The following is a 24,758-nucleotide window of genomic DNA, read 5'->3' as shown; positions in this document are numbered from 1 at the left end:
TTTATTTACTACTGCCAGTATTCACAGATATTGCTAACATAAGTTTTATGTGTGATCATAAATTTCAGCGAACAATATGCTATTGAACGTTGTTTATTGCTTGTATGTAAGTAGGCGAAGGTTTGAACTAAGGATTACCGTGAAACTTTACTCCAGATATCAGTTTTCAAATAAAATGCTTACGTTTTTTAAGATGCAAGATCAATAAAACGGGGTTTATGGGTAAACAATATAATCTGTCGAATCATACGATTTTTGTTAAGCATTGATTAAATATCTTTATCGAAATAAGTCGACTGTTGTGTGTTAGAATAAACTTTGTCATAATACTGATTCTCATAGCGCCGATTTTTCAATGCTTGGATAAAACTTATTCGTCGAATAATGTACAAAACTACCATTTTAAAAACGTATTCTAATTGCCCGTATTTGACAGTTTACGTGACATTTTAATAATATCGTGTAATACTTTATTGGACGGATAAGTTTTATCCAAGAAGTATCCAAGCATTGAAAAATCGGCTCATAGTCTTTTAAAACTAAATTTACCAGACAAAACAAAGACTACATAATCGACTGTTCATTATTCATTTTAATGACAGCATAGAGTCTGAAGTGGCGCGTTTGCATATAAAATTAAGAAACACTTCTACTGTAATGAATGAACGAGGACGCTATTAAAATAGTGCCACATAAATAATTCAGACGTAGGTTTGGCTTCGTTTCAAGACATTTCCACATTAAATTTCATGAGAAGTTCATTTTTCCGGAAAGGCGTGACCGTTCACGCGCGTCGCTGTGGTCGACTATCTCGTGGTAATTGACCATTTTATACTTTGGATGTATTGGCTACGTACCAGAGATATCGATTTGATATGTGCTTGTCGTAGGAATGTGTTTATCAAACAAATACATGCGTTGCATGACTGAATTGTTTAAATAATAAGCGTTGTTGGCCAACATTTAAATGTGGTTGGTACCTTCATGTTTCTAACTGTGAATTAAATATGCAGAATACAGTATCATTTATTCATTTGCGTAATTTTGGATTATAATAATTTGATGCTCTAACTTTTATATAGAAAGCTATTCAAGAAACCGATCTATTCTAGATTTGAAGTGTTGTTAGTAACTTCTTCAAAACCATTTCCACTAAACTTATCCAGTAACATGCTATAGCTCTTCCTAATTAGTTTACAGAGAGCTCGTAACGTGGAAACATGTTGTAATAAGCATATAATAACTGTTTACGACGAATAAAATTGAATTTTCCAATCCAATGGATGGACGCTATCAAAATTAATCGCAACTAAAGCTAAAAGTAAGTCGAATGGAACAAATTGTGAAATCGAATTTGACAGTTTCGAATTATCCGCTTAGTTTGCGATAATAATCGTATCGATTATATGATAATGTGTACCGTTAATTTTTTTCTAAACAGCGTGCTTCGACCTCGGGTCTTTAGTGTTTCTTGTACGGCGATATTATTTCTTCCTTTTACAGTAGTTGCCGACGGAAACTGACGGCGGTCCACTCCACTTTTGTTTTTACATCGTAAAGCAAAGTCTGCGACTTATGAACGTTGATTTATATGTTAATGGCCGAAAGCGGTGCTGGAAATTGTGTTTACTTTTGCAAATCGCAAATTTCTTGAGGATAGTTGAAGTTGATGATCAAATTCATGAAGCCAAGGGTTACTCCTCGACGTGAAATGGGCAATCAATCACGTCCCTATCAAAATTTGATGTTGACATAAAGTGGATGAGAAAATGATTGATGCAGTAACTTCTGTGTCCCATAAATAGCAACATAGCAAGGGTAATTGAATAAAATGAGTTAAATGCTCACTGCATTGTAGACTGTAGTGTACACTGAGGAGCTCGAGTGCATGTTCAATGGTGTTAATTTTAATCGAGATGTAAAAGTAAGGTGCACAATGTAATGTACTGTTAGTTTATTTTAAAATTAATTAATATAATACAAATGACATGATGGCAATGATATGATAAAATTTAATTTATTTACCTGTATTGCTTCATTCAAATCGGCCGAATTTACAGAAATCATTATTAATAACGTTTTTAATCTAATTTTTTGATTCACATAAATTGAATAATCCATCTGTTAAGGCTGCAGTCTAGCAAAATTGCGTTTTCAACAAGTTATTTGACAATTTTTTCCCGGCTAATGAAATGATAAACTGAATTTTTTTTTCTTGTTTATCAATTAGTGTTATATACGCAATGCGCGTGATTTTTTTCACATTTATAAAGTTACTTTATGTTACCTTAATCAGGCCTTCAAGATAAGTCTCTTTCCCCCAAAGACATTTCGAGCTAAGTTTGTGCACTCACTACGTTGCAACCGATTACAATTTACACAATCTGATCAGCACATTATTATCCTTATATAGTCGTTATTAAAAACTGCTGAATACAATTGCCGAAAAACTTATGATTTTCTTAATTAGAACGTTATAAATTCATTAAATTTCCCATTTTTTGCCTTACAAAATCTATTGATAAATACTGCTAAAAGTTATTTTTTCCATTAATTTATTCGAGTTGGTTGAAGACCAATGAGTATTAATCCTTTAAAAAACATTTTTTTTGAATTTTGATAATTCTTTAAATATTAAAAAAATATTTAAAATAATTAGGAAAAATTCTAGCGAATTTCTTTAGTCGCGCTCCTTGGGCCGGAGCGTTCTGACGTGTGCTCTACGCTCGATTTTCCTTCATACCGAAGTGAAAGTTGCTCTACTTCATTAAATTTAATATTTTTGTTAATTGATTATTTTTATCTTAGTTTTGTGCAAATATTCGTATTTTTTAACATTTGATTTCGATATGGAAAATAAACGAAAAAAATACGCTTGTAACTACATACTAGAAAAAAAATTATCTTCGAACATAAAGTTAATGAAACCAAATAGATTGCAAAGGTGATTGGCAACAATTTCTTTATTTTACGGGGTGTCAGTAAAGGGATGTATATTTCTTTAAAACTAAAGTAAGCTCATAAATTTTCTTATAATATAATTTTTTTGAAGTACCAAAAATGTTTATTTTTGGTTTGAGAAATACGAAATATAATATAAACTTGTATTGAGAACTTGAACTTCCCAAGTTCATCCGGGGAAATCCCCATACGGGGAAAATGATTTGTTTACTCCAAAATTGATCCGAGGTGTTTTAATTTTTTCTTCTAGTCATTTTCAACGTAGCGGCATGTTGTTTGATTATTAATTTTGTAACTTAAATACAGGATGTTGGTTTTATATTCTGATCTTACAGACGCGCTGACAAATTTAGTCCGCCATTTCTAGTTTAGTCTACCAACTCTATGTACCAATATTAAAACGAATGGATTATCATCACATCATCAAAACTCAGATGTAATGGAAGATCACAATAACATAGAAAATTCAGTGGGTGTTGAGAACTAAACAAACAGAAGTAACAGAGACGCGAAAAATAAAAAAAGAGGACGAAAACGATAATTCGTTGATGCTTTCCCTTTTCGACGTATTGTTAGGGTACACCACCAATCTGCAAAAAACAAAACTGATGATTCCCAATTGCTGATTAAAAATGAAAAAAAAAATAATCGACAACAGTGGTGAAAATTTGCTGATCACAATGAAACATCCTTCAGAGGTAGCAGATTTACTCATTTCAAATGTATCGGTGAACAGCGTAAAGGAGAGGAGGACAGGAAAACATTATGAATGTGGATGGTGGATTGTATACAGGGTGTAATCGATAAGTATGTGCAGGCGATTATGACGTTATTATTGCAGGTATCAAAAAACTTAAAACTGATATCGAAATTACTTTACCTAATGAGCAAAATGACAATAATAACTTTTTAAAAGTATAACGAGAAATATCTAAAAAATTTACTTTATACACTCCCATATCAAAAAGGGGAAATGGGACTAGTAGAAGTTAAATGTCTAATTCCGGCAAAAGACATGAATGCGGAAGATGCGGTTAAAAAAAATTTAATATTTGAAATACAATGCAAAAAATAACACTTTTGTCATAGATAAGAATCATGACTATTTTTTCTAAATTCAGGGACAACTAAACGTTGCAGAAGCAGAAGTCTGCTTATTTGCTGTTTGGACTGGAGTGAATAATTCGTTAAAAATAGAATATATAAAAAAGTATGTAACGTTTAGGCAAAATAAAATGATGGACCATTATCAAGATTTTACATAAATTGCCTACTGTCAGAATTGATTGATTCGAGACTTCAGCATTCGATGCCCATCAAGGACCCATCCTATATCATTCAAGCGATTGAAAAAAAAGAGATAAATCCAGTGCAACCGATAAAGCATCAGAATGCTAGCAAAAGATTTATTAGGTTTATCAATATAAATAAATAAATAAATAAATAAATATTATAGGACATTATTACACAAATCGACCTAGTCCCACAGTAAGCTCAATTAAGGCTTGTGTTGTGGGTACTAGGCGACGATAAATATAATATTTAATAAATACATATATAGATAATAACACCCAGACCCAAGAACAAATAATTGAGTTCATCACACAAATATTTGCCCTGACCGGGGATCGAACCCGGGACCGTCGGCTCAGTAGGTAGTTACTTTACCACTGCGCCAACCGCGTCGTCAATAAAATATATATTACACATAATATAATAAATCTGTAGAAGACGCGAAGACTGACATCCGCGCGGACGGAGTCGCGGGCGGAAGCTAGTCAGAAATAAATATCTTTTGTTTTCATTTAACACAAACATTACATTTTTTTTATTATATACAAAATTTGTTATCCGTATTAGTTAAACTGAACAACTTTCACTAAGAAACTTAGGTCGAAAAAAATGTATAGAGTTCTGCATTTTGTATGGAAAGCTTATTTTTTTTATATTTCGTCCAAATTTCCTTGTAAAAGTTGATCAGTTATATAAACATGAAGTTGAAGATATCAATAGAAAGTATTCGCAAATATTGTGTACTGATAAAAAAAAATCACCCGGTGTAATTTTCACGAAAATTGTTTCAAATTGTCATTTTTGGTACTTATTACGAATATTAAATTATGCATACGAATGATTTAATTTTTAAAAATTAAGTGGAGCAACTTTCCCTTAGTACATTTGTATTATTTACATATAGGATGACAGGATGCATTTGTTTGCACTACTAGACCAAGCCCTTAAACGTTTTTGTAAATACTTATACTAGAAGAAAAATTTATAAATAAATTGAATACTTTTTTGAACATTTATTACGAAGTGTATAAAGAAGGAACCGAAAATAACAACACAGCAACAAAAGCTGAACGAATAAACAAAAAGTAAATGTAAATATTCCTTTAATCAATGAACTGACAAAGAAAATAGACAAAGGTGCCCATCAGGAAAAACCGCCTTCATTAGTTTAGTGACTTGCATTCGACCGAGTTGACGGTGTGGCATGTAGCCCTAATGGATAAGCTCGACGTGATTTAGTCTTGCTGCAAACAAAGAGGCAGTACATTGCTTTTTAAATTAGAAAATCCGTTAGCATATGCCGTAAAACTCGTGTAAAAAGAGCAATGTACTACGTTAAGTCATATTCACTTTTATTATCGCACATTGTGATGAATGTAGTAAAATTGATTCACTAAGCGTAGGTAGACTATTATACAGTTCATTTGCGCTCATTACCTTATACTGTATTAACCTTTCGTGATCGTAACGTTTGTAAAGCAAAGTGTAAACTGGGGTAATAAATAGAAGCAAAGGTTATAAAATGAAAGTTGGAGGAATTTATTACGCGCATTTAGGTAGTGTGGCTTAATGATATGGCAATTGAAATGTTTTGATTAAGTAGTTTTCCACGGCACGTATGCATAACATTCTTGTATAATTATTGACAATAATATTTAGACTTATATCATTACTAGTTGCTGCCCAACAAACTTTCATCTGCTTTTTTATCCCAATGGTGTTAGAATTTATCATAATCCTTTCTTAGCGGATGCCTACATCATAGACTATCTGCATACAAAATTTCAGCTAGTCAGTCATTTTTGCGTTTTTATATGAATAGATACATACATAAATAAACAAAATAATAATAATTCGTTAAACAATACTTGAATAACATTTCCGCATAAATGTGTGAAGCTGGAACTAATATTCTGTCCCTTTAATAAGACAGCAATTCGAAAGGTAAGAGCCTACTTACACCCACTTGTCATAAAATCTCCGTGTTACCTTACCAAGAAATGACAAAGTTGACCTGAATTCAGTGCAACTTTGTGTAGCCCTTTTGGTAAGAGCCCTTGGGAGCCAAAATTATATTACTTCATGTCCTTCGCGAATATTGCATCGGTTTTGAAAGATTATTGTTTTTGTGAATAGCGTGTTTATTAAACACGTTTCAGTCTTAGTCTGAAACGTGTTTCTAATATACTGTCCGTGAAAGGGCTATTCATAATAATTTCTATATTATATGCTTCAATTACCTATACGTCTGAAATAAAAATAAATAGATGTACCTAAATAAATAGATGTAAATGTAGACAAATAGTCTTATAATTACTGTATGTATTTTTTATACAGCTTAATAAAATTATTAAGCTTTAAGCGTATCTACACGAAGATAGGTTTTTTATTTGTCTCAAAAACTTAATCCTACCTTAAAATCCACAAAAAACTACCAATTTCCGAAACACCAGCTAAAACGAACGGGTCATTAAACGAAAAAGTAAATATTGACTCACGTAATCAGACTAATGCATTTAGGTCCAAAGGTTGTAAACAAGGGTGCTCACCTGTACGGGGTGTGTCCAATGACACACGGTCTTACTGCAAGTCACCTGGCTAATGGTTCCACTCGACCCTAAGTACTTGCTACGTGATTAAATCTATTTGTTTAAAAAAAAAATTACATGTCACGTGGTACTTTTGTTTTGATGTGGCAACTGCAATTTGTTGTTGGCAATGAATTGTCTTCTATCTTTATATCATCCTACCTTTAATCATTGAAGAGCAATAGTAATAAAAACGACATAATAATTCTCAAATAATGTACCAATTAAATACTAAAAAAAATATAATATATATTAATTACACTGGAATATTTTATTAAAGACAAAGTTCATCTTCTGTCGCTAAATAATTTAGAATCAACACATTTCTGAAAGTTTGCAAACGCAAAAAGATACATCCAAACATTGATTGTACTTACTAACTTTACGGGTCTACTGTTATTTATATCGAAAAATCTTGCAAATGACGCAGCCTAAATCTAGTACTGCCTAATTATTCTATTCCATGACGTCAATCTGCTGAGCTGTAGGTGTGGTCGCGGCAATGCTACCCAATTCGCAATGGAACATGCTCGGTTGATGCTAAATTTGTATTAGTTAATAATCAGTATAGGTTAATATTCCCTATTCTATAGAAATATATATTATGTATTGAAAAGAACGAACTTTGCACAAATATCAGAAAAGGCCATTCATACGTAAGCTATTATCACATCTCACTCCCAGTAGTGATAAACTAAAATTTGTCTATAATAAATAGTACATTAATCTCTTTTCTGTAAATAAGCTAAAAAGAATAACTTTTATTAACAAAATTACTGGAATTTAATGTAAAATAACAGCCAAATAATCAAGTGCCACTCATCTTTGACGTTGTAAGGCTTAATGCTGTCTGTGCTGATTTGAACACCAACGCGAAAACTATATTTAGCTTCTACGTCGAATTAAATTCGTGAATAGATTATTAATTTAATATTATATTTTATGATTAGAATCCGCTTTATATTAAACTAGCTTACCACCCGCGGCTTCACCCGCTTTGTCTAAAACCTAATTAATGATATACTAAAACCTACCTCTTGAAGCACTCTATCTATTAAAAAAAAACCGCATCAAAATCCGTTGCGTAGTTTTAAAGATTTAAGCGTACAAAGGGACATAGGGACAAAGGGACAGCGAGAAAGCGACTTTGTTTTATACTATGTAGTGATTACAAATACGACGACCTTTTCGTGACTAGTTTAATTAGGTAAGTAATAGATATCTTTATGAATAAAACAATCATTTGTATAGATATCATATGATATATATCATACTCATTAACATTAAATAAGTGATATGAATTACTATCCTTTATTATTATATAATTACGTAGAGCTGACATAATATGCATGCCTTTTGTGCCGAATATGTTGATTTATATTGTTATCTTTTGAACGCATTATGTCTATAAATTATTATTATGAAATTATTATGAATGATAATTGACTTATTTTTGGATAAATTCTAGTATTATAGAATTGTTAATTCTACAGCCAAAATACTCATTGCTATTTACCAGTTCATTGTTAAAAACTGAAGCTCTAATTTCTATTGAAATAAACTGGAATTTTGAATTATTCTAGCGCATATGTGTGCCACAATTCAAACGTTTTGATTTAGTATGAACTAGATAACGCATAATAGAAATCATGTAAAGCTGAGTTTATATCTGCCAGTTTATTTTGACATACAATTTAAAACAAAATTGTATGGTAATTGAAGCTTCAACTTTCATCTGTAATATCAGTTTTATTTAAAAACCAACCGAGATTATATATTGTAATAAAATGAAAATAAAGTGAATTAAGTAAGTAAGTCATTTAGTTTAAAATGTATAATGTTTCAAATTCATAGTGTAAGATCATTTTCAAAAATAATTTAGCCTCAATAAATGCAACGTAAAACTTACTAAGACAAAATAATACGCACCTTATTATTTAATACTCATAAAAAGCCTATTTGCTTTTACAAGAAATACATATATGGTCATGTCAAAGGCATTTGAATCACAGTATTATCGTATAGCAGACTGATTAGAGTCAAAGGTCACATCAGCTGATGCGCACTGCTTTATCAATAGCTCTTAGCTTATCATTACGATGATTGGTTGTTGGTGAATCATTTTCAATAACACTGTTCGGTCACTGTTTATTTTTAGTTACAATTATGTGCGATTCTATCTCTCTTCGCTTTGGTTTTAGAGAGAAATTACTATCGATTAGTTTAATAATTAACTCTACAGAAACTCTGTCTCCTAAAACTATAGGCCCAGATATTGGAATGCAATCAGAATAGTTTGTATTATTTTATGCTACAATTGTACCGGATAGTATTTATGTAAAGATATTTTAATTTAATTTGTTTGATACTTTATTTGCAAATGTTTAAAAAACTGTGTCAAACAGGACCTTTCAAATAATCTAGAAATTTGATACAATGTACAACAGTTAAGTATTAATTTATCTTCAACATTAATTAAATTAGATGGGTCAACTATTTTTAGAAGAAAGAAGTTAGTTACCTTTAGTGAAATAGGTACGTCGTCATACATTATTTGTTTATTACTATAAAATGTTAATATAAAACAATTTTGTTCATACCCAATTTTCGTTAAACGGTTACAATAATGGCACAAAATGAATGATATTCAGATAATCTCGGGCCGTGATGCTTGAGTACCTTGTTATATCGTTGTTTAATTTAAATATGTTAATTTTATTAGGCATAATACAGAGTGAGGACTGTTGAATTGCAAATGAATGTGACATTACATTTTATGGCTCGGACTATTTGTTGGTCCGTTTCCTTGGAACTGCCGTCAAATTTTCACTTTGATATGCTTAATGTTTATAGTGGAAAAGGTAATTATTTTCTAAACAATGGTATCATGGGTACTTTTTATAACCATACATTGTTCTCTTATAATATTATACTTACTTTATATACTTTTAAAGGTGGGTAGGTGTATAAAAAATTGAGTTGTGTGTCACGTGTGAGTTTTTATGTGGAATGTGTATAGTGTATATTCGTGAATGAACAAATTAAGTTTAAACGGTCAAAAATATTGTGAATATTGAAAAGAACTTTACATAAACAAAAAACTCAACACAACTTCACTTTCGGGACACTTACAAATAGGTAACCTATGATAATATTAGCTTTGGAAAGGATGAAAGTAGAATATAGAATACAGGTCTTAAAATAAAGTTACTCCACAGAACCTAGATTGATTAAACGCTTGGTAAAATTAGCATGACGCTATTGGAGAGATGTCACTCCAAGTTTAAAGTGCTTTTTTCTGTTGGGTTTTTTTAATACCAATTTGGACATATTAGTTCTATGTGATCTGTATGTGCCTTTAATTATTTATTTATCGTTTGCTGCATAAAAGTTGTTGATTGTTGATATTAATTATATACAATACAGCCATAATATGTTTTTAATCATAGGCAAATTAAAATTATAATTAAAAACACTACGAATTAGAAGAAAATACATTTGCCACTAAGTAACCATCACGTTTCGCGCCATAAATTCTAAGCATACTTCCAATTTGTGATTGTAAAACATATTCTTCCAATATGTGATTTAAAACTCCGTACTATAAATAAAATTTCCAGTATAAAAAATCGCATCAATGTTCAAGCCAAGTGATATAAATTTTCTATTTGTGACCTGAGCCGGGCTTACCAAGATAGACGGATATTTAGACTCGACGGAGACCTAAGCCGTAAAACGAACGAATGATTTTATAATATGTACCCATTTTATGTGTGCCTTTTCAATTTGGACCGATTTTCTTGTGAGTGTGACTCTAAATTTGGATACTGTGTGTAGTGGGATAGTGGTCAAACGCCTGCCTATCAAGTATAAAAAAAAAAAAAAAAATACTGGAACGTAGTAACTGAATTACGACTTGTCCTAATCAGGGTATTACAACGGGTGTTAGTAATAGTTAACGATAACTAAACTTCATATAAATATTGATTATTGTATAAAATATTACGATTCTATCTTTGCACGCTCTCAGTTAAATAAATATATTTAATTCTAAGTAGATATTTGATATTTCTATTTGGCTCACTCTCTCAGTAGCAAAACAAATTATTTTTAATGTAAATAATAATACATGAAAATAATTATAATTGTTTGTATAATTAGAATAAAACGAGATGTTTGCTTGTCATTTTAATAATAATCCGATATATTGCTATTATAAACTAATGTAACATTTAATTTAACAATAAATGGGTACTATTTAAATGACAATCTATGTATTTATTAAGTGATCAAATGGATTTATTTGGAACATAAACAATCATTTCATTATTCATATTTCCTTATATTTGAGACAAATAAGTAGTAAAACATTATATTATATCTACATAAGTGCCTCTAAACCATTTCTACTGCGTTCCTCAAATAGCAGTTTTAGTGCTAAAATTAACTGGTTCCCTGTAACCCTTGTCGGAAATAGTTTATTAGGCTTTTAACTAACCGCATTTGTATTTTGTTTTATCTCGTATTTATGGTTTCTATACTGCTATCAATAAAGAAACTGTAAACAATAGAAAATGTGGTGTTAGGAATTCGGAAATGTCTTTCGTATAGTTTTCATTTAAATGCTTTTTAAATACTGACAATATCGATCAGAAGTTCGTTCACAAACAAACTTAAAAAATATTTTATTTCCCAGTATTTAAGTAGGTAAGTATCTAGTAACTGCCCTACATGTACTTAGGTATTACGGATTGACCCTTGTCGATTTCTTATGAATTATAACGATATATGAGCTACAGAATTAATTATTATGCAAAATATGCAAACAGTGATTTGATTTTTATAAATTTTTAAATAACATCCTTTAAAAAGTATAAAATAAACTGCCAATACAACTCTAATAATAATATTTAATTACCCCATTCCCATGCCACTCGATACCAAATGCCGACGATATTCTATAATAATAGCTATCAAATATAGACCAATGAACAACAAAAGCTGTCACGTATAAAGAATCACGATCATAGAATGACTCAGCAAGCTCTTAACTTGGAATTCGTCACGCACGCTCTCATTATAGAGCTATTGTAAAAAATACAATTCTTGACCGTGTCATGTAATTTACCACCTAATAATAAGATTTTTTATTAATCTGGCGTTAATATTGGTATGAATTATTTGTGTTCATGCTGCTAAGTCTGTGAAATTAACAGAAAATACGCTTGGTAACGGATTATAGGTACCTCTATCTTCTACAATATATTTGCATCAAGTTGAAGAGATACTTTGTTAGTGCAATATAGTGAAAATTTGAAACGTTTGGTCTTTATAAAGAAAATCCACATCTAATAAAATATATGATTACTATTTTCATACTGTTCAACGTCTCTGTTTTCCACTATGACGTATTTTGATACCCTGAAGAAGGACGTATAAGTTGTTCATTCCAACTAATTAAATAGAGGAAATTTTAACACGTTCAGTATACACATATAAAACAAAAAATAACATTTATTCCACGCGAACTTTAAATAACTAAAATAGTGAAAAGCCGTCAATGTCACCATGGCACCATGCCACAAACTCATTATTCCTGAAGAATAAAATAAACGGAGGGTGCATACAAATATAAAACACTTATTATCTTATCATACAATGATGGATGATTCTTTTATTATAATAAAGAGTAATTGCTTCCTTTCACATGGGTTAAAGCTTAAGTAATTACAGAATTATATCTGTACGATTTATGGATTGTTATTAATTTGTTTTTATTATTTAAATCGAGACAATTAGTCTTTGGTAAAGTTTTTATTATTTAAATCGAAACAATTATTCTCGAGTTGTTGAAATTAATGTTTATTAATTTTTAGATTAAAATAAATAATATAACTTCTTTGTACCTATCTCAGCACATATTGTGTAATAATTATTAAAATAGACATGGAATTATAACTCCATGAAATTTAAGAATATAGTTGTAAAATTGAAACAAACATTACATGAAAAACGTATTTATGCATACCTATATTTTTTACAGAAAGGAGAAAGTTAAAGACTAATTCAAAATAATATATTTGGTAGCGAATGTGACTCTAAAAGCAATATTGCATATTTTTATTCCAAACCCCACTCATAACTTGTCTATATGGCAAGGGTGGATAGGGGAGCCAAATGTGCTGATATCGCAATTTAAATAATGTATTTTGTGTTTTTTAGATACACAAAATATTAGCAATACTGAATTATTCATTTTATACTACGATTGCGCTTTTAAAAATTTGCAAACATCGTCTCATAAAGTCCGCATAAAAACAAGCTATAAATTACAATTTTATGCCATCGTGATCAAAGCAATAAAATTAGATTAATAGAATTGGCTCTGGCTTCATGCCTATATAGACGCAAAAACAAACAAGGAGCTATTAAGTCGGACGTTAACAATTTCCCCCAAACTACAGAAAGAATCGTGAAGAGTGTTGATAGGACATCTTTATACCCAATTGGGGCCGAGAAATCTCAGGACGCTGCAATAGGACAACAAATTATAGTCATTGCCGGACGGTCAACGGGCCCTTTACGAGCGATTCCCAGCGTTGATGATGATTTAGATGCAAGGAATATCGGGCGGAAGCGCAACGATAAACCGCGGGAACAGATCGGTTGTCATAGCAACGGGACACGAGCTAGAGGGTAAACCTCGCTCCCTCGGCGTCTAGTTCACGGACACTTATTATCGTTATCGTAATAAATTGGTCTGGAATGCGTGCAATAACTTTAAGCGAGATCGCAATAAAATTGCGATGTGGAATTTCGCTATGATAAAATATGATTTATTGTAATTATTGTGCTTCGCTTGAATGTTTCATACGCTCCCATTGCTATTAAAGAGCAATATGAGAAACAATTGAAACGTTTTTTTAATTACACAAATAGTCTTTTAAAGATTGCTGCTTTTAATTGGGTACCTGGTAGAATTGCAGTGATCTGTATATTCTTACTATTCATGTTTATTTACTACTTAGGTATTCGCATATTTGTTGAAATATTTTTAATTCACATAAAATTATTGCTACAAGTATAAAATGCAACAATAAACACGACGTGAAGCCCCAATTTATTACGCGGCGACTGATGATGATATATCGACGTCGGCTGCTGTGTTGATCGTCACTTACCCTACCCTTATCACGGGCATGTAATTTCGGATTCAATGCCCTCGGGCTTTCGTCTTTTATATTACATTTTTTATGTAAAAATAAAGTATTTTTGTTCTTCTGTAGATTACATTAATTTTGTTGTTTGTTTATTTTCAGGTACTTACGTGGTTATGAGACGATGAGCCATGGAATCACGCAGTGCGCCGCCGAGCCCCGACGAAACAGGGGAGGCGGTGTTCGATTCTCGTTGTGGTCGATATCCTCACCAACCATCTCTCCAGAGGGCCTTTGCGAGCTGCAGGGAAACCACCAGGCCCCGACCTCACCATCGTCATGCGGTATCAGAGCCTGCACGAACGGACGAAAGAGTTTTCACCACGGCCGAAGTACATGATTACCCTTCTTCAGAATCTGGTATTGCAGCAGACTGTCCACACGCTCACAGCAGTAACCCAGATGATAGCCCATGCTATGACCGCTCTGATTATGAGGGAAACTCAAGTTATAGTTTAAGACACAATTTTCATCACACGGTGGACTGCAATAAACATCGTTCAGAATTTCACCGTAGTCATACTCCAGACTATCATGAGCATGGATCAGATAGTGATAGGGGACACCCTCGAAGTCAAACCAGCCGTCGACCTTATAGAAAACATAGACGGGAAGAAGATGATGGTGCTCAATCCCTTGATGAGCGATGTGCTCGAGATCTCGACGAAATTTTACCCGCACGGCTAGCTGGCATGAATTTATCACGTGATCAACCATCTCAATCATGGAACCGAAGTAATATTGCCGCTACTATGGAGCGATTTGAGCCTGTCGATTATTCGTACGCATATTATGACCATCATTTATCCATGCCTTCGTCGTCGAGAAAGGCTAATCGACAACGCGGACGGGGATTACCACGAGATCGATCAGCTCGACACAATTACGTAACTAGATATGGAACAGAGGAAAATATTTATGAGGAAATAACTGATGGCTCTAGGACATGCCCCAAACATCGACATGCTCCGAGACAATCTCTTATTTCACTCGACAGAAGTGGCGTTGAAGAAGAAGTACGTCGAGTAGAATCAAGACATAAACGGATATTAGGAGAGTTAAATCTAAGCGTTGAAGCAATGCTCATGCCCGAATGTGAATCGCCAGATTCAGAACGAGCGGAGGATCGGGATAACATTGAAGAACTATTAAGGGTGGGTCCAACTGATGAATTATTATCCCCTGCAAGTTGTAATCCTCCAGATTTAGACAGCGGTTTTAGTGGAAGTAGTAGCGGTGCTAGTTACGTAGGCAGTTTGAGGAGAAAACCGACAGGGTCAGTTCCACATTTGCCAGCAGTTGCGTATGGAACGCGCGGCGCTGGAGTGCGTATTTTGGGTGCTGATGAATGTAATTTACGTTGCCCTAGAGATGTTCCGTCACCTCGAAGTTCCAGTTGTGGCGATGCAAAGTCAAGCGGTTTCTGGAATAAGAAAGCGTGGAAAAAAATTTCTGGTTTTTCAAGTTCCAATAGCATCAACAAAGCTGGCTTAACTGGTGAGTTACCTACAATGTTGGGCTGTTTTTTTATTATTTTTATTTATTTATCTTTTTAAAAATCATAAGCCACAGTTACTTTCAAAAAACTCCCATCTCATCTTGCTTATGTTCACATTCTGAATTTAGCTCAAATTTTAATTTTATACTTTTTTAGACATTAAATCTCTCCTATTTACTTTAAAAATTCGACATACATTACATTCCCACATGAACGCAAATGAATCCGAGCGGTATCGAGTCATGAAATCTTGTTTTTTTTGCCCGCTTTCGTCTGCCCAAGGGCGTATTTCAGATGGACGCGCTAGCAATGTTATTTTTGTTTATTTTGTTAACTGCCTCCTTATCCAGTAGAAGTAGAGCAATTGATTTACAAGTAGCATCTCGGGTTCGAGACCTGTGGATGGATTAGGAGAAAGAAGAGAAAACATATACGTTCCATTAATTCCTAGATTGAATAGGGTCTTGGGGAGATATTAACGGTGCGCCGTTTCATTGCAGGTCTACTCGTTAGGTACACTTTCCGGCGTAAGTCCGGCTCGCAGGGCTCTCAAGGCAAGCGAAGACCTGAGCCCGTCAAATGCGATGCGTGCCTCTCCCAACGATGTTAGCCGATCTATGGTAAGGCTCACTTACATACAAATATACATCACTTGAGAATAAAATTATCAAAGCTAATGCCTTTTAAATGCGCCCTAAGACAGTCTTAAAACACACCTTCATAAAATGAGATTGATATCTAGGGACAGTAGGTTTCCTATCTCGAAAAATTATATCTAGAACTTTAATTGCGTTGTTATTTTTAGTTTCAATGTAGTTAAAAGCGCGTCCATTACATTTTTCTTTCCTTCAACGAGAAATTTCATTTTCTCGTCCATTCTTTTTCATTTCCACAACCTTTACAAAGTTTTATTTTAAAACCAGGATAGGTATATATTACATTAAAGTACATCTATGTACGCCGAAGTTCCGAAATCAAGTGAATCTCTAACAAACAAGGATGCGGTAGGAAGATCCGTTAACAAAGTCCATACAAAGTTATCTCATTAAGGTATCGTAGATATTACTTTCGAACTTTGCTTTAAGTATTGTTCTGCAACACTCGACAACAGCATGCACTTCCACTTAATTAATCCTCATCGATACGCATTTACTATGAACAGGCAAAACTTTACACAAGGTTAAATAGATACGAACTTTTGAACATGTCGAAAGTAAACTTCAGTTCTACCAAGCAACACTATTTTATTATTTTTGAATCTCTTTAGTTGACTATGTTTTGAGTGTTATTTTTGTTAAACGCGAAGCTCGATCACTCAAATAGAATTATCTATTGGTTACAGATGAAGCCTGTAGGCCAAGCAGAGCTAAATCCAGAACTGCTACTATACCATACAGGTTAATATTTTCTTAATTCACCTGAGGTTTTAGCACGAAATATTTTATTGATGCACTAATTGTTTTAGAACCAATGTAGAAGTAGGCCCTCTAGTAGTATGTGTAGAGTTTAATTCGTGTTGTTGCTTTAATTTTTTGTTTGTTTTAGCTACTCCAACGGAAAATTGGTGGTGCCGCTGGATTCCCTAGCACAAAGCTAAGGGAGTGAGGAAACAACTCGTCACGCCCGCCTCCATCTCTACCATGGATCTTATCAATCTCAGAGACATCGACTGTCCAGAATACATTACGTCTTTAATGTAAATTTATTTGTGTTAGATGTATTATATGTGTTTGCTTAGAAATAACATTCCAAACGATACATATTATATGAGTAACAATATGAATATTATGTGCACCTCAATGGGTCTTAAAGACGCATCTTGAAGGTTAGGACGAACATCGTGTAAAAATTGTAAATAAAACTAAAAGGCGAGTATACGTTGAAATGATAGCCTAAATGATATTTTGCATTGTTACATCAAGTTTCATAGAAACATAGAGAGGATGTTGTTGTTACTTATCAATTTTTAGATGATATTAGGGTACAAGAAAAGGCTGAACAATGACGTTTTGTACTTCACCTTTTTTAGTTAAATTAGCACAGAAAGCGTAAGAAATTACTAAATTGCTATTTATTTAAAAGTAAAATGGCTTTTTACTCACAAATCTACTTAATTACATAGTGATATTTTCTATAAATGTAAATAAACATGTAAACAGGCAAATCACTTCACTATTTTTTGGCGCTAATTTTTGTACAACAGTCGACCTATGTTTTGGTGCTTAGTACTATCAAAATAATAGATAAATCTTAGTCGAAATATTATACTCTTGCACATGTAATGAATCTCATGGTCCAACCCATTATTTATAAAACTTGTAATAAAGCCCTAAGAGGAGTGCTAAGTTATTCTTTCACGTATTGAGCATTGTTAATATTTGTTACATTATTTGTATATTTTGTAAATATAAATAGAAATGGTGCACACATTTATTACATTAAATGTTTTTGTAAATAACAAATAATCACATGTAGTGTAAATGTAATCAATTATTTGGATAATAAATGCATTTTAATACAGACCATCACAAGCTGGCTAACTGCCTTAATTATTCGTGTGGATTAGAAAAGAGCACTTAACAATGAAATGTTTTAAATAAAAAGTAATCTAGGAGATTTGTATATATTATACATTCATTTATACTCCAACACGCTTTTCGTAAATTATTGTAAATATTAATATTTATATTTGTTTTAATCAGCGAGTTATTAATTTTGTACGTATCGTAAGTAACTCGACTGATATTACATAAATAATAATCAATGTTACACGAAAATTTTTGTCTGTAATTAGTGATCGTGTTCAAGTCAAAAGAGATTTTTATTAAATAAACATTAAAAATCAATTTGTTTTGTTTTAATTGTTACCTTTATTCACGTACCCTTATACGTATCATTTACAGGTAGATAATGTTAAAAACTAAAAATCATTAATTTTTGCTAGTAACTGCTTTTAAACCTGTGCAAATTTTTGTTAAAAAAAAGAAAATTTTTAAAATAACCCATATCATACAGCTTCCAAAGCTTTATTTAGAACTATAAGAGTTAAATTACAAAAATTATTTAGGGAATAAAATAACGTAATATAAAACCTTCATCAAAACTTCGTGTAATGAGAATATCGGATATATTAAAGTATTAATTTAACTTGATATCTGAAGTCGATTCACAGAAAAGAGGCCGGCTAACAAGCTGAAACCATTTTTCAAACCGACCTTTAGATGCCTGATTTTAATTTAGACTTTGACTTTATTATAATTAGAATACTTTTTATTCGTACATTTAACAGTTGTACTGACAAATTCTATAAACAGCAAAGCAAATTGTATAAATTGTAAACCAACATTATCAAATTGAAAAACCCAGGACAGTTTATTTGTTTAATGAATGAATTCAAAAACTACAAACCGATTTTACAAATTCTTCTTCTCTCTGAAATCTGAATTTTTTCCAGGTCAATCTTCGAAGCAGAGACAAGCAGCTAATACAAAATATATTCTATTGTGTTTTCATAATTTTCGACTCGATAGAAAATCAATCAAGGAATATGCAAATACTACCGAGTGAAATAGAAATAACTGAAAATATTTGTTCCTCTAAAATAAGTCCCTCAGAATTGATGCTACGGTTATCTCGGTGCATGAGTCGAAGTTATTGTTACTAATAATTTTAATAATTATTTTTAACAAAAACCTTAACCAGATTTTCGAACCTAGAAAAAGTTGAAATGCTTCCAAATAAATAAAAAAACATCAAAATCGGTTCACAGAGTAAAAAGATCTGAGGTGACAAACCCAAAAAATTACAGTCGAATTTTGAACCTCTTCCCTTTTTTGTAGTCATTTGAAAATTTCATGAATCAAGCATTAATTTATCACAAAACACAGGCTGAATGTTCATGACGTAAGAGTCAAAGAGGTTGAATATCATCAAAGGAAAAAGCATCAAAATGAATTGCTTTGTGAATGAAAGTGTCTCAGAATAAAAATATAGAAAATGTTTTATTAATCATACCTACAAAATTTTCCCGCTCTACGAAAAATACATGTATTCTAGGTAAATGGCATTTCCTTATATTATAATTTTTATGTGACAGGTAAATGATTCAGTGCTTTTAATTTAGTAAATTATGATTAAGAGGACTTACGCTTCTGAAAATTAAGCAGGTATTTATATTTCTATACACAAAATTTTATCGCAGAAATTACTCGCTATAGTCTATTTTTAAAGTAGATTAATCGCTGTATCATAATGAAGGCTAATTTTAGCCTAAAGCTATACAAGCGACCGAGCTCAATACTTTGATAAAAGTAGTTTATATTTTAATCAATGTCGTAATATCATAAATTTTTGAGAATACGTTTTATTGCTTTTACAGAGGAAAAGCAAAAAATTTCTATCCATTTGGTAAACTTTCTAGTTTGTTATATAACTTATAGCCTACGTAGAAATATATTCTTAAAGTGGATTGATAAAACAGGCAAAAAGAAGAAAAACTACCTTAGATATTCATAAATTTATGCTTGCGAATAACGAAAACTTTTTTCAAATCATTTAACATTTGTGGGAGGAATCAGTAAACATACCTTAAAATTATTCGAACCTAGAATAGTCGCTTTTTTATATCGATTGAACACCATTTATCATATCTATCATAGCTTATATCAAAATGGATAACTTAGCCTAATATGATAACTGGGCAGTTACAAGTATTTAGTTGACCGACATATGCTCTATAAAGCTATATAAAGCTCACATTTTTATACTTTATTCTCCACATTTTAGATATCCACATCATGCAATATGCACGCTGTATGCTTTGGAAATAAATTGAAAACAAGTCAACTATACATATTTGTTGTAGTCAGTATAGATAACCAATATAGCCAAGTACATTAACCATTAGGTATATATTATATAATCAGTTGATAAACACCGTAGACAGATCTTAAGCGTTATACATAACGTTGCCGGTTAAACTAGTCGTCGATAATATAAATTAATATCAATCAATCTTATCTAACGATTAACCTGTTACTAACGATGATGGCTATTTGCATATCTATCACAGGATAGACCGCATTCCAGCAATATTGCTTTCAATTTGTTATAGTTTGTTTGTGTTTAACGAACATAAGTTTATAATTAGCTGCTGCAAATGTGTTGAACACTAAAATATATTAGGAGTAAACTTACTCTCAATTTTTTGCTACATGAAGGTGGCTCTGAAGAAAATGACATTAATAAGTACTAATAACATTTAATGACCCGTTTCGCAAATCCACCCTGCACAATACACTTCCTTCGTTTTGTTAAATATTTTCGTTGGATAATAAATAGGTATTTATTGGAATCTAGTGATACATACTCACAAGCAAATGTCTTCGTGAATTGAAAATAATAGATACGACTTAGGAAGCATTTAGCCCAACTGCTGATCTAATGGCTTAATTTTGAACAAGGATATCTCCGTATTCCAAAGCTTTATCCTACCACAATTATAAACCTTTTTTACTAATAAAATATAAAGATGATTTAGCTCCTCGTGTTTTCTCTATGTAACATGAAATTTAATGTTATTACTTAGCAAACAAAATTACAGTTTCAGGGTAATAACTACAATTTTACCGAGGTAATAATTGAACTTGAACCAGTTAAGAGATTCTAGTTATTAGAAACCTATCAATTAACATCCCTCGAAATTAACTTTATTTTAACCAAAACTCCCAATTACGTAATTTTCCAGGCGTTCGTATTTTGTAGATCGACTCATCCTCGAGTTGATTTAGATTAGACACTCAAATGAAATTAAGATAATTTCGCAAACTAAACTTTGTGAACAAGACTTTACAAAATATTTATACGTATTTTAATTATTTTATCGAAGTAATTATGTTTATTTCATACACATTCCATTTTTTATGTGTGACCGTTTATACTCGGATTCGATTGAATACTTAATAATCATTTATGAATATTAAACAAATACTAGATAATATTTTGTTTGAAACTCTGTTCTACTTTTATAACACGGCCATAACATTATTGTATATTTTTACCCAAAATCATTTATGTCAATACTGCTGAACAGGAAAACTTTACACGCTTACAAACTGCGAGCATTGACCTTAATTCAATTAAGTATATTAAAAAAGTGTCCCTATACATTCGACCATCTATTGATTTGGCTTTATAACCATTCAATCACTGAAAAAGACAAGTACATCACGCTTCGTCATCAACGGAAGACACTTTAGCGCTGGCCGCGTTTTATTTTCTGGCAAATAAAGGTGCAGCTCGGTTTATAGTGCCAAAGCTTTCATGTTTGTACTGATGAATAGACGACCTAAAATACACCACAATGCCTACAATGGGGATAAAATTTCTCCCTCTGAAAGGGGATCGGAAAGAGGCCCTTTGTACCTTCGACTGGCTTAATTGTTTAATTACCAATAAAAATAAAAATCGAAGCTATTCAGCCGAGAATTCGATGAATGTACAGCTGCTTTATGTACAAAGGAATATTTGCAAGCTTAAAAGTAGCCTATCAAGGTTAAATTGGCTGTGTTTTAGATTTGAACGTGCATACTAGGGATGTAACGATACATGATTTTGCCGATACGATACCGATACCGATATTTGTAGTAATGTATCGGCGATACCGATACCGATACCGATATCGATGGCTTGGTAGAAAAATAAATAGTGAATTATGCATAAAAAGTTACCAACATTTAACAGAGACAACTGTTAATCGTATTCTTTTAAATAAAAATGCCAAATCAAAAAACAACAAAACCATTTATTTTAGTAGGTATTATTATTTTACGAAGTCAGTTAAACTTTAAGTAATACACATACAATCAGTACCTAATAAAAGTTTACTATTCTGCCGTCCTTTAACTAGAAAGCCGTTAAGCCCACGAAGTGAGTTTCGAGTAAATGGCAAAAAACACGGAAATCGTTATTTCTTAAAAATTATGACACTTACAATAATAATTATTGTGAGATACATCGATCGACCTTTAATTATATTATATATAAATATTAGTTTTTACCCAGAAACTGTTATAATTTATTTTTAAATTCACTTTTTCTCGTTTAGTTCAGCACTAGATTTCCACCCGCGGCTTCGCCCGCGTTTGCAAAGGAAAACCCGCATAGTTCCCGTTCCCGTGGGATTTCCGGGATAAAAACTATCCTATGTGTTAATCCAAGTTACCCTCTATATGTGTGCTAAATTTCATTGTAATGGGTTCAGTAGTTTTTACGTGAAAGAGTAACAAACATCCATACATCCATACATCCTTACAAACACATACATCCTTATATAATCTGAAAATTTTAACTATTTACTGGACAAGACGGCCGTTCACATACCATAGCGACTTTTTAGCTAAGTAATTTAGTATTTTTATTTTCATTTTGTGATTTTTTTTATTTATTAATAAAATGCTTACCTAAAACGTCGTTAAGCTACTATAACTACTTTTAAGCTATGACTTTCGTTTTAATTTAAATTTCAAAAACTTTATAATCAGCGTTTAAGGGCTTTTGGATGCTTTTGTACTATGATTCTATATAGTTGTACTAAATTTTAATCTTAATAATGTTAAAAATTTGCTGCTGTCTGAGGCTTTGCTCTCGGGAATCACATCCTCTAGGTCAACCAATGGAAAGGAAAAGGATCAAAAGCGTTTAGGTTTAAGTATTAAGGATTTAAACACTATCTAAATTAATGGTTTTAGCGTCTTATTGTGAGTAACAAGTATTTTAAACTCTTTTACTAAATGACTCTTTTAAGTTTTCGATAAAATTAACCTTTATTTCTCGTCATGTTCACGTTTATTTCATTACAGTGGCTCATTAATGGGTTAAGATTGAGATAAATCTTCTCGCTTTTCTTTTTTGGAACCGTATATTCATTTAGAATTGCAATTTTAACGTTATTTTATAAATATTCTTCTGCGAAGCCATCATACGAGTCACGGATATTGAGTACATATAGAACCACAAACAATGTAAACATAAATCGTTTCCTGAAAAAAAAAATTAAGACTTGTGCACAAGGTTTTTGAAAAAATACACCCTGGTTTCAATAGGGCTTCAAGCTCTTACATGTGGGATGCTCTTAATAAATAATGTAGAACCGCTTATCAAATGATTAGAAGACTCTTTCATCCACATTCAGAAAATATAATATACCAGAATATGTGGAAAATAGCAGGAGGTAGAAAACTTTTTATTTGCTACAATGTAAAAAATACAAATCTTAATAATCTAATACATATAAAGATAAGTAAAAATAGCAATAGTTGCAAAATGGACTCCCCGTCAGCGGGTCAAAGGTAGTGTACTCCTAACAATTTTTGTATCACCATCTCTAGTACATTGCTTGACAGTCGATTACTAATTCCACCCAAGGGGTAAATTACATAATTAATAAATAGTTTTAACCTCCTGAGACCCAGGATTTTTTTTTCTTTCTTTTTTAATAAAAATTAGCTGTATCTGTTCTAATGCAATTATAGTTATTCAAAAAAATGGAAAAAAAAATCTTTCGTGGAAAACTTGGATTTTCTTTATGTCATATATATATTACAGGGGGTCCCAGTTCCAAGTGTAATAAGTTTATGAAAATGAAGAAAAACTACATGTTTTTTTAGTTATTATATATTTTTAAACTTGAATCTAAATATTTATTATTCTATCCATCGTTCTGTGTCTATTTTTTGTAACTTGGTTCAAAGATAGGTATTTTTAAGGGTGAGAAACGACCAGTTCAAGTATTTTGGACCGGCGCGGCGGTGTATTTATATTGTCACGTCCACTCCTAGGTCTTATTTTAATCCATCCTCTCGGTCAGCCTCCTCTAATGCTTGGTCCACGTCATGTGCGTCCCCGAAATGGTCAGCCAACAACTGAAGATGACATACATAGTGACGATTCTGTTCTGACGTGACTCATACTCATTGGACGAATGGAAGAAGAATCATTTTCTGGTGTTTGGGTGGCTTCATCGGTATCATTTGGGGGATTATCTTCATCTCAAACATTTATTTATTCAATTAGACTTCTTCTAAAAGCACTTTTGAATCGTCATAACTGTATTAACATTTACCACCGATTCGGAAAGTAGTATCTATGGAGAAGAACCGGCAAGAAACTCCATAGGTCCATCATATAGGTCAATATTTGACT

General features: G+C 32.1%; 1 protein-coding gene across 4 annotated transcripts in view; it reads left to right on the top strand.

The window, feature by feature from the left end:
• The window catches only part of LOC149903401 (uncharacterized), a 31,310-nt gene extending 12,907 nt beyond the window's left edge, over positions 1-18,403 (top strand). Inside the window, exons 2-5 of one of the 4 annotated variants that reach the window (XR_016457373.1) lie at positions 14,162-15,556; positions 16,058-16,177; positions 16,900-16,954; positions 17,103-18,403. Coding sequence is in view for 3 of the 4 variants with exons in the window: in XM_090108345.1 (XP_089964471.1) it covers positions 14,191-15,556; positions 16,058-16,167 (1,476 nt within the window). In the remaining variant the exon portion in view is untranslated. The remainder of the gene's footprint in view (positions 1-14,161; positions 15,557-16,057; positions 16,178-16,899; positions 16,955-17,102) is intronic. The other 3 variants (XM_090108346.1, XM_090108345.1, XM_090108347.1) reach the window with 3 other exon arrangements.
• Positions 18,404-24,758: the final 6,355 nt, after the last annotated feature.

Source organism: Colias eurytheme, chromosome 13, assembly GCF_061535395.1.
Source record: "Colias eurytheme isolate Ceu_HAF_F1 chromosome 13, ilColEury1 Martin Lab GWU primary, whole genome shotgun sequence".
Lineage (NCBI taxonomy): Eukaryota > Metazoa > Arthropoda > Insecta > Lepidoptera > Pieridae > Colias > Colias eurytheme.
The sequence above is the reverse complement of the archived record's forward strand: the minus strand, read 5'-3'. Positions and strand labels throughout refer to the sequence as shown.